Source organism: Thermobia domestica, chromosome 10 (genome assembly GCF_964235325.1).
Source record: "Thermobia domestica chromosome 10, izTheDome1.hap1.1, whole genome shotgun sequence".
NCBI lineage: Eukaryota > Metazoa > Arthropoda > Insecta > Zygentoma > Lepismatidae > Thermobia > Thermobia domestica.
In genome coordinates, this window is record NC_137463.1 from 152,332,193 (window position 1) to 152,343,915 (window position 11,723).

Sequence of the window (11,723 nt, forward strand, 5' to 3'; positions counted from 1 at the left end):
TCATGGTACGTTGCTTTCAGATGATGAATCGTTTGCAGAAAACCGCTTCTTGCTATCTATTTCCGTTTCTGTTCTATGGCGATATAGGTTGAAACCGAAAATGGCTCATTTGAGCCACTTCCGGTTTGAATAGAGAGCAATAAAGAGTACTGAACCTATTCTTGGGACGCTGAATCATTTGTACAAAACCACGTCTTTATATGTCTTACCATATTTGCCATGTGGAAATCAGTACTGAAACCGGAAATAGTAGTAAATTTCAACCACTTCCGTTTTCTTAATGTGTTTGAAATAGTAATCGTGGTTGTCTTGAGATACTGAATCGTTTGCAAAAATCCGTTTCTCGCTATTTGTTTCCGTTTTTGTTATATAATGAGAAAGGTTACATCGGAAATGACTAATTTGAACTACTTCTGGTTTGAATAGAGGCGAATGGAGAAGATGGAACCTATTCTTGGGACGCTAAATTGATTGCAAAAAACACTACATCTCACACTTTTTACTTTGTGGAAATCAATATTGAAACTGGAAGTAATATTAAATTTGATTCACTGTTCGGTATAGTCGTGGTACATTGCTGTGGAACGCTGAATCTTTTTTTTTTTTTTTTTTAAAAAACTATTATCGCTGTTTGTTACCGTTTTTGTTTTATGGCGATACACGTTGAAACCGGAAATGACTAATTTGAACAACTTCCAGTTTTAATAGAGATTTAACGAAGGAAATGGAACCTAACCTTAGAATGCTGAATCGATTGAAAAAAAAAAAAAAACTCGATATCTCTTAGACGTTTTTGCTCTGATACATGTTGACAGCCAACCTTTTGTATGGAAAAACGTCCCTCCCCCCTCAAAAATAAATGCCTGCTTTTTTGCATCTGTAAAGGCAGTTGCTCCTGTGGGGCACTGTTTATGAAAACGCGGGAAACACAGTTGTTGAGACCGTTAACATTAAGACAAAGCAAGGTACTTTTAAATTTAATAAGTACATTTCTTTGTGTACTACTCCTGAGATTTATGATTGCCTCAAAATCAAGGTGCTGCTTTCAAGATTCGTCATTTGTGTTCTTAATGAAAATGAACATCGGAAAGAAAGAAAGAAAAGGACGTAATTTAGAGGGAATATTCCACTTTCGACGGCGAATAATCCCTGTACAATCTAGTGTACTATGCAGTAAATGATTAGTAGAGATTTCTGTGTGTCGTCTATGTCAGTACTGCTATTTTTCTATTCTAGACTGGTATTTCACTACAATATGTACAGTTATGACACTATCGACGCTTTACTACACTCGTACATGATACCAGTTGATTTGGTTCACTTAGCAAAATTCATTTTTATACTGAACAACTCAGCGTGATCGTCTAAATTTTGTAATGATATTTGTTACTTCTGTTTTGCTTTCGCAGTCTTTTCCCTACACCATGTTGTATTAACAGCTACTGCGCAGGAACTTGGCCATTTAATAAACGGTGCCTCACACTAAAAAAATAAAATAAAATAAAAAAGCCTGCAAAATTTCTTGTTCTTTCATAATACGTTCAGTGATACATGAAATGACATACTTTTCCATATGATATTTTCGATTGATCTCCAGTACCTCATGGTTTCCACTTTGTATTCCAATCTCTGCGATCTTAATATTGTCCTCCCATCTGCGCCTAGGTCTTCCTAACGGTCGTTTTCCGATTGGTCTTCCAGTCAAGACTTTGAAAGCCTTTCTACTTTATTCCATTCTAGCTACATGACCCGCCCACCTAAGCCTCCTAGACTTGACGACCCTAACAATGTTGGGTAAACCATATAACTTATGTAGTTCCTCGTAATGAAGTTTCCGCCATTCCCCATTCCCGTTCCTCTTGGGTTCGAATATTCGTCTCAGGATCTTGTTCTCAAATACTTTCAGTCTATGATCATAGACGGGGCTTCATACGAAAAATATCTTTTTCCTACGAAATCTGTTTGTTTTTCATGGTCTTTTCAGTGATATATCAAATTCCATACTTTTCCATTTAAAATTGTCGAGTGACTCCAAGTACCCCATAAGGGAACCTGAGGGAAAACAGTATTCTCCATTTGATACGCTCTACTGCATTTTCTTATTTCGCTTCTTGTATTATCTTTTTACCTCAACCATTCATGATTTATAAGCTGATACACCTTATATGTATTTAGAAGCTGATACACCTTATATGTAGTAGAAATTCTTGAAATATCGGAAGGTGATTCTTTACATCAAATGAAACGAAAAAAAAAAAAATCTAATAAACATGGGTAGAAAAATGTTTTCTTTTAGAGTTATAAATCGTTGAAAATGCGAAATATCACATTTTAAAATGCCCTGGCTTGAAGATCATGAGCCTATTGCAAACAATTCAAGGAATTGCACAGAAACTTAAGTGCCTTATCTAACTATTCATATTTCAGAATCCTGATTATTTCACGTATGTTTTTTTGTTTCCGAATTGAACTATAACTCAGCATTTTGTTACAGCAAGTAGTTATAAAACACTACACGTAGCTTTTGTAAATTACATTTTAACATCTCTGATATTTCATCCATATCTGAGAGCCGTATTCACGATTGGCGTAACTAACAGCTTTTTTTTCTTTCTTTCTTATCAGAATCACAGTATTCCAAGCCGCAATACAATAGTGATGCATGTTAGGAAATTTCGGGAAACAGCTTGAGCCGTAGAGGAGATACCTGTAGGAAAATCGTTTGAATATCAGAGAATATTGAACATGTGCGTCTCTTTGTTCTGCAAAGTCCACAGCGATCTGCAGTACGTGTTAGTGTCCTTGGAATTTCCGACCGCTCCGTCACAGAATATTTCATATGGACCGTATCTTTTACCCATACAAACCTTAATGGGTAAACCATGGTGCAATAATTGTGTGCCGCCGATAATAGAATTCGCAGCTGTCGTTGTAATTACATTTTGAATATTCTTAACCCTTATGTACTCGCTCGGGATGTACACAGACCCCCCAAACAGATAAATTTTGTGTTGCTAGCCAGAAGTCCTGATGAAGAAAAAAAATATATATATATATAACAAAATGTCTCAAAACGAGTACAAAAAAAAATCTAATTGCAGCAAATACTTTTAAAAACATGTCTTGAGTTATGCTACATTGTCTTAATTGTAAAATAAAGAAAAGAAAAAAAAAGCGAAACAATTACAATTTGGGGATCTATTGGATCCCATTGAGGGGGCTACAGGAGTACATTTTTAAGTACTAATTCAGCATTCGTTTTGTCAAGTCTCGGAGAGAGCATGGGTATTTAGAAGGAGCGCAAGCTAGTTCCTGTGTAATTCCTTGAACTGCTTGTAATAAGTTCCATAGTTTTCAAGCCACGACGTTTTAAAACAAAATATTTCATATTTTTAACTATTTATAACTAAATAAAAACGTTTTTCATCTCATCTTTATTAGAAATTTTTTTCTTTCATTTGATATAAGGAATTACTTCCGGAGTTCCGTAACCGAATGTCCAATATGGTGATTTCTCTCTCTCTCTCTCTCTCTCTTCTCTCTCTCTCTCTCTCTCTCTCTCTATATATATATATATATATATATATATATTTGTTAATAATATATAATGATTAACTTTTGCGCTGTAAAATAATTTTGCGCGCATTAATTCACAGGTGAATACGAGAAGAGCACAAAAATATTATTAGAGTGCCTGCCAGGTATTGAAGAACAGTTTGGCGAACATAGTATCGAAGTTGGCAACGAATTGCAAAAGCTGACAGATATAATGCTAACTGATCTGCAGCAACAACAAGAAAAGTCAGTTGATTATGGAACAATAAGGTAGGAAGGAATAAGTTTCTCTTTTGCTCTGACAAAATGAATTGTTTCTTCATAAGCCATGCCAAATTAAAATAGTACCAAATTGAGATAGTACATATATTTTTTCATACTAACCATGCTGTGCTTTATGTCGACTTAAATTTAATTAAATACTCGCTGAGAAAAACAATACCTTTTGTTTCAAAACTAATAATAAATAAACGTTTCGCCAGCTACCCACCCGATGAAGCCAAAGTGTATAGGTGGCGAAACGGTTACACGTTATTAGCTTTTAAATGGAAACATTGCTCAGCGAGCATTTTAATCAAATTTTATTTAATTATTTATATTATTGTATTTTTGATCTTGACATGACACGATTGTGTCCTCTAGCCAGAAGGAAGCGATGAAAAATGGACATTGATAATAAATATTGAAAGTATATGACATAATATTCATACCGTAAGGGAAATTAGAAGTAACAGCAACGATAGAGAAATCTTGCGCTCAGCAGTTTAGTGCTTTAGACCACTCAACCATTCCAGCCCCATATAGGATGCTTTTGTGTTTAGCTAGTGATGAAAATAAAGTATTTCCTAAGTTACGTAATATGCATTGATCAATGTGTTTCTGTCATTTAGAACGTTTCTGTATTGTCTTGTGTTTTTATTCTATATTCATTGAAATACATGTAGCGGTTCCGGGTTCGATTCCCGGTGGGATCCTTGGTCAACAAGATGTAAAAGCTTGCTCAGACCAGCCAGCCATCCTAAGTAAGCTTTTTCTTGGTTTTTCTCATTCCCAATAGGCAAATGCCGGGATGATACTTAACACACAGATCCCAGGCCAGTTCCTTCCTTCTCCATTTCTTTCTTTCCTCTGTCCCGAATAGTGTGCTTACCGAGGAACACCATTCTTTATACGTGACCAAATTAAGATCATAAATGCCGCTAATGCCTAGAAAGTTTATAAATAAAATAGTGTAAGTTCCCCAAGTTATAAAAGTTATTTTAAAAATATTTCTTTTTTTTTAAGATTGATTATTATTATTCCTGAATTATATTAGTTCTTTCCACATTCTTGCTTTTTTTTTAATCTGTATCCAGATAGTTCCCGAACTGAGACTCTAACAAATGCAAAATTTAATATTATCTTCGAAGGAGTCCTCTTCGCAGTTAATAGTTATTACTGGCGTTTTTGCAAATCTCGAAACCAGCAAGTGCGTGTTTCTTTCACATCGATTATGATCTGCAACGTCACAGCCGTTTTAATAACCTCAGTATCCTCATGTTATCTCTCAGCGTGCCATACTGTTATGGATACAATAATAATAGTAATAGTAGAATGCCTGTTCTTTACACGGGAAAAATTAGGTTTATAGGAAATAATTGAAATATATATATATATATATATATATATATATATATATATAATATGCAAACTTTTACTGGTTTCAAAGTACTTGTTGACGCAAGTTTGATTTCAGAGAAATTGCTTTAACTTTTACATAATCGCTTCTATATAACTTTTCCTTTAATATATCTTCACAGTTTTAATACTTACTAACTTGTTTAATGTCATAACAATAAAATAAATTTGTAAATACTTGTAGTAGTGAAATAACTGTCATGTTAAGTGTAATTGTAGAAATTGAAGAAAACATTTTTTATCATCTCTACATTAGTATTTCGAGGATAGTACTTTCTGTGAAACAGGACAAAAAAAATACCAATCCTCAGAAACATTTCGATAAAGTAGCGCCGTTTTTTTATTTATAAATTAATACGGGTACTTTAATTAACTATTCAAGACGGGATCTCATGGTATGGATACACTCAGGCTTTTAGGAATGCCCTTTCCCGGATAATTCTAGAAATTGACCCTCCTAATAACATAGTTTTAGATATTTTTGAATGAACAGATTTTTTCGTCTTTCTTCTTCCTTTGTCTTCACAGTGGAAAATATGTATTCTTGGATGAGAGTATGGCAGTGTAACTAGGGATATTGTAAGATTCTAAAACCCGACCTTAGTTCTCGCCACGCCATTCTCAACGCCCACCGTTTGTGATGTAAGAAGCGTGAGAAATTAAAATTCAATTTGTCATTTAAAGGAATCTTAAATTCGTCGAGAAATAAATAATGAAAATGATTGTTACCGTCTTTTCATCATCAGCATCACAATTCCGGAGTTTTCTATCCCTGCTTAAGTTTCAGTACGAATTTTATAGCCGTTTTGTCTACCCTGTGATAAAGCCGGGCCCCACTATCATTTCGAGTGTTCAGAGCCCAAGGCGTTCAAAGTTCAATTATCAAAACTGTGAGAAAAAAATGACAAAGTTATAATCAGCCAAAAATATATCAAGTGAATTTTGTTACTCTATCGGGTTGTGTATTCAATGATGTGAGACATTTTGCGTCGATGAACAGCCTGAATTTTCTGTTTCATAGGAAGTAGCGAAATATAAGACATATATTAGTGCATATAATTCATGTTGCTAGGTTGAAACTTTGCGTTCGTTATTCGTGAGCAGACGGCTACAATAAGAAACAACTCTTTCTTCTTTGGTTTTCGGGTCATAACAAGCCTTCGATCTGCACTGATGAAGCATCTGCATGCGTACGAATTTCCAGAGCTGGGTCAAAATAAAATGAGGAGGATGAGAACGAGCTCATAGATTCTTATTTTTTACGAAAATTGAAAGTAATTCGGCAAGTTATGCCTCAGGCTATGGAAGATCAAAAGATTAATTATTTATCATTAGGCCTAAAGAAAACCTTTTTATAAAAATTACATTAGAAACTTTTGCAAACGTCCAAGATTTACAAACATACTTACATTCTTTAGAGGGATAAACGTGGACATTATTTATATTAACTCCCTTAACTGAGTATCAGGGAGTAGCTTCGCATTGAATTTTCATTTACTTAAGTTTTTTTCTCATAATTTGGTGGCTTGTCGAGTTTGCATATTTAGTGCCTCAGCTAAAATGTACACTAATGGTCCTCCCATATTTGTCTCTGATTAAAATATCTTGCCACGAATCGAAGGAGCCACTCAAATACTTGCGCTTGAGATAAAGCTTCACGAGGGCATTGTGTACAAGATGTATGTGTTCGGCCTACTTGCCCATATTTACGCAGAATTTGATGTTTATTCAGTGTTAAAATTGGTTTCTTCCTTTGCTTTATACGAGTAACGGCAGAATTTTGTTTGTAATGTAAGTAGAATGGTAGTCTAAAATTCCAGCAACATGCTAATGACGTCACTTCACAGTTATATTGCTCAAGAAATTAGCAAGAAAGCTCAAACTAATGTTGGACCATTATTAACCAAAAGTCGCATATTGCAGTTAGTCTCAAAAGGTAGAGGAGAGGGTGCAAATGTGGAAACCCAGTTTGTATTTAATTTGTAAAAAAGCAGTAAATCGTTAATTTAACCTGGAAAATTGCCTCAAAATGCCTTAGAATGTTAGAAATACGGGACCATAATTCGCAAGTGCAAAAACCATGTATGTAAAAAATAAAAACATGTTTGGCACATGTACTAGCATATTTCGATTTTTAAAAAACTGAGGGTAATGTGGAAACACCCTAAAATTACAGTAAATCAATGTGTAAACACACAAAGTTGTTGGATCATAGTATGTTTTTTAATCGTAGTATGTGTTTAATCTGTAGACGAAACAAAGACAACAAAAGATTTGAAATAATTACAAAGTTAAAAAGCTGAAAGTTACAAAGCAAATAAAGTTCATTCAAGGTTTTGTTGTCAACAAAGATGTTATGTAGGTATTATGTAGGTATGTTATGTAGGTGTTATGTAGGTATTATGTAGGTCTTATTTTCAGAAATCACAAATACAAATGTCTGTTTCCACACCGGTACACTCAGAGTGACTCCATTTCTAACATAATTGACAATTAATCCATAGTTCACCACGCGTATCTTTCGAAAATGGATTCCCATAAAATATGCACAGGGCGTCTTTTTCGGTGGGTCTTCTACTCCAACTGGAAGATAAACTACTTTTTTTTTTTTTTTTTTTTTAATTGGAGGAGAACTTTGGGCATTTTTTCAAGTTTTCTTACAGCCTGCAGGCGGCTTCTGTTTAGGTTTAGTCGTACTCTTAGATAAGGATTGTTCGAGCTGTTTTTTGGCGGAGGCGATGCGAAAACAGCGCAAGAACTCGGCTTACGACCTCCATTCAAAGTCTTCCTCTTCAAAGGGGCATTTTCATGATTTCATATGGTGACACACAAACTTTTGAAGACGTGCTCGGGACGTTGGGATCCTCTGAAGAGGTGCTCGGTACGCTGGGATCCTCTGAAGAGGTACTCGGCACGCTGGAACCCTGTAATAAAAATCGTGAAGACAATTATTTGCCTTTTTCCGCCTCTTTGTCAGTTTCAATTTTGCTTTACTCTTAAGCCTTACCCCTCTGCCCTATCCCCCACTTAGACCATGAATAAAAAGTATCTAACATATACTTGTATGATTCGAATGTGTGTTATCTTCAATAAATTATTTAGTAATAATAAAGCAATGCAATGGACTTTAGGGTGAGGGATATGTGGAAACATTCTACATTTCCCCCATCCACATGTTTCCAACTTACCCGCACTGTAGTCAAACTGAATTGTACGAGGTAAGTTAAAAACACGTTTGCTTGTGTTTGATTGAAAGCCACCAATACCTTCCCAATAACTCCCTTTCACAATACTTTGATATGTATTGCACTACATCCATGATACTTTAGACTTAATAATACTTAATAATTCCAAAAACTTTACGAAAATGTGTAAACAACAATCGACACCACCATTAACTACACTGGCCGACTGCTTCATAGCGTTGTGATGTGACGAATGGGGACGAGGGTGATTGTTTACGGCAATCGCCGCTAGGGTAAAGCTCTCTGCAGTCAACATAAGTTACGTTTCCACATTTGCACCTTTCCTCTATAGATAATATAAATAAAAATACGAGTTCACATCAATATAGATTTTAGCAACTCAATGTCATCTATTATGTGTATGTTTTTGATGGGTTATTGTGCAGATACTCGAATACTTCTTTGAAGTCAGTGGAGCATAGGAATGAGTGAATGAATAATTTTTTTCTTATGTACAGCGTTTTTCCCAAGACGAGCATCCTCCCGAGTTTAAAAGCTCTTTATTCCCTCTCATGTCTGAAATATAAGTTTGAAATGAAGATTTAAAAAAGATGTCCCTTTCCTATATAACTTTTTGTAGATAAGACTTGCCTTGCTTTTAAAACGAAGGAGAATTGCCTTCTTTCATATACTGTGTAAGATTAATATGAGCGTAATTTATTTATTTTCTAGGACTAAAGCTGAACAGGCTAGACAGCTCATAAGTCGTGCTAAGAAGATATTTGAGGTTAACTATGGGATATGGACATCAGAACTTCAGGACATCTGGGTAAAAGAAAATAAATTGAAAGAAATATGTCAAGAACACGACAATGACTAGAAGGAAATGAAGAATAAATACTTATAAACTTTTGTATTATTTAATTAGTCTATGAGTATAGTAAGGCAATAATATATCTCCTTGTTTCATTTGTTCAACTTCTACCAAGAATAAAATTTTAAAATAGTGGGTTTAGGGTTCTAAATTTTTTAGAATGTTTACTATAAAGTAAAAGTCAACAAAGTAAAACAAGTCAATGGAGTAAAACAAATAAAAATGAATAGAGTGAATAGTAAATACGAAAGAACAGCAGATAAGAAATGAGGAAATGGTTAGGGCAGACGCACAACGAAATAATTTAATAAAAAATAGATTTAGTAAAATAATCCGAGTGCGTCCATATGAAAATCAAAATTAAGACTCTTTACGTAGATATCGTATTTTACTTATTTATTTATTTATTTATTAACAAATTCAGATATAGTAGTGCTCTTTTCCGTTTAAACTAACAATTATTGTAGAAGGAAAATTTGGAGGGAAGTTTAGAATGTATGTATTTAAGGTACATACATTCCGGAACTTGTCTGGTGATAGTGTAAGACCACAATGAGAATAGCTGATCTCAAAATTCAAACGTAGACTTCTTGATAGAAAAGCACCTCACTTGAACTTTCTTCTTGAGTAATGCAACTTCAAAGCATGCCAAAAGTAAAGTATTACTTCTTTTTGCCTTCATAGTATTTTCCAGGACAATCTGACATTTTGATTTTCATATGCACTCCTTTTGTTATATTTATGTGTTCATCGATCTTCTCATTGTCCATGACCGTCATGTATCCGTAACATTTCCTCAACTCTTAAAGTTGAAATATTTCAAACTATATAAATATTTTTTGGTAATGTCTTATTTGAGTGAATGAATAGAATTTGATTTGCTCTTCTCGCTGAAATCAGTTAATGAAACGGTATTCATTGTTAATGAAATGACAAACAGAAGTATTCCGAGAGAGAAAAAAAAATACATGTTCGCTTCCTGAAACAAATTTTCTTCTCCGTTCCCACCTGTCTTTGTAGTTTAGAAAAGAAATATTGATCTTCCAACGCTTCCTTTTTTAACATTTGAGGAATATAAACCCATAATATTCGTTGTTTATTTCTTCTATGCTTAAGGTGTGTAACGTGCGTTAAGTATTGACATTCAAATACCGCAACGTCACTGGCCGAGGGGGAATGAAATATCCCCGGCCACATTAAATGTTTTGTCGGTATTAATATAAAAATAGCTGAGAATAGTTGAACTTTTCAAAATATATATATATAACTAAATTCATAATTCCAACTAGATTTTACTCTATTTTTAAGAAATTTTAATAAGGTGAAATGAGCAAGCAATGCTGTTTTAATATAAATCTTTCTCAAAAATTGTAAGGAACAACAACAATGTAACTATTTCAAAGACAAGTGATCGAACATACAATTCGATTTAAATTTTCTACTCATGAAACAAATCTTCAGTAATGATTGGCATTCAAACATTTAACTTCTAACTCATCAAATTTAAGCAAGCTCTATTAGAATACAAGTTCAATCATGAATTCTGGAATCAACTTACAATACTTTAAACAACCTATTAAACCACTTATTTCAAGAAATAATATGTAGGCATTAAAACTCACCCAATAAAATTCATAACCGGTATCAACCACAGTATGCTATAGTTGCCTCTTTATATTCGCAAACTAATGCTTTAAAGTAACTATTTTCTACAAAACTTTCAATTCATTTTTCACTAACTCAATATTACAGGTTTTATTTGCGACCAGTTTGTTTTCAGCTTCACAACTGAAGCATATAACGTGTGACGAAAATTTCGAATAGATGTAGTTCCAGAGGTAGGCGCTATAGTCGAACTATGTCCATGACATCTGTACAATTCTATTCGCTTAATTTTCTAAATGTTTATTATTATTATTATTATTATTATTATTATTATTATTATTATTATTATTATTATTATTATATTATTAACAACTCATTACAGGTGATAAACATTTGCACTTTAAGCCATTGATTTATGATGCTTTTGTTTCACTTTTAATTAACTGCAGGTTTTAGTACGAGCATCATGCCATAAATAATGCGCACTAATTTTTGTTTATGTTTATAGTATTTCTTTACATGCTTTCAATATATATTCTTCCCGTTTCTTAATCCCAGAAATCATTAGTATTTTTTTTTAATTTTTTAATTTTAAATTCCTTTTTTTATTTATCTCATTCAGCAACAATTAATTAAACACAACAAGCATGTAGACAAATTTAACAATGCAAGACAATTTAACAATATATGTGTAGAAACATTGACTATGAGAACAATAATATTGGAAACATTTTACAAAATTTTTCATTATTTACAATTTTAATAACATCAAGAACGCTTAAACTCTTCTCTGTCTCTACTTTCTATTCGCCTGTTCTACTTGTCTC

The 11,723-nt window shown here is 33.6% G+C and overlaps 1 protein-coding gene across 2 annotated transcripts in view; it reads left to right on the plus strand.

Moving 5' to 3' along the window:
* Positions 1-11,518, plus strand: part of LOC145662774 (protein-lysine N-methyltransferase SMYD4-like) — a 283,052-nt gene extending 271,534 nt beyond the window's left edge. Inside the window, exons 13-14 of one of the 2 annotated variants that reach the window (XM_081728644.1) lie at positions 3,657-3,825; positions 9,150-11,476. In XM_081728644.1, coding sequence (XP_081584770.1) covers positions 3,657-3,825; positions 9,150-9,297 — 317 coding nt within the window. In that variant the 3' untranslated portion in view covers positions 9,298-11,476. Of the gene's footprint in view, positions 1-3,656; positions 3,826-9,149 lie in introns of both variants that reach the window. The other variant, XM_081728645.1, reaches the window with a different exon arrangement.
* The last annotated feature ends 205 nt before the right edge of the window (positions 11,519-11,723 follow it).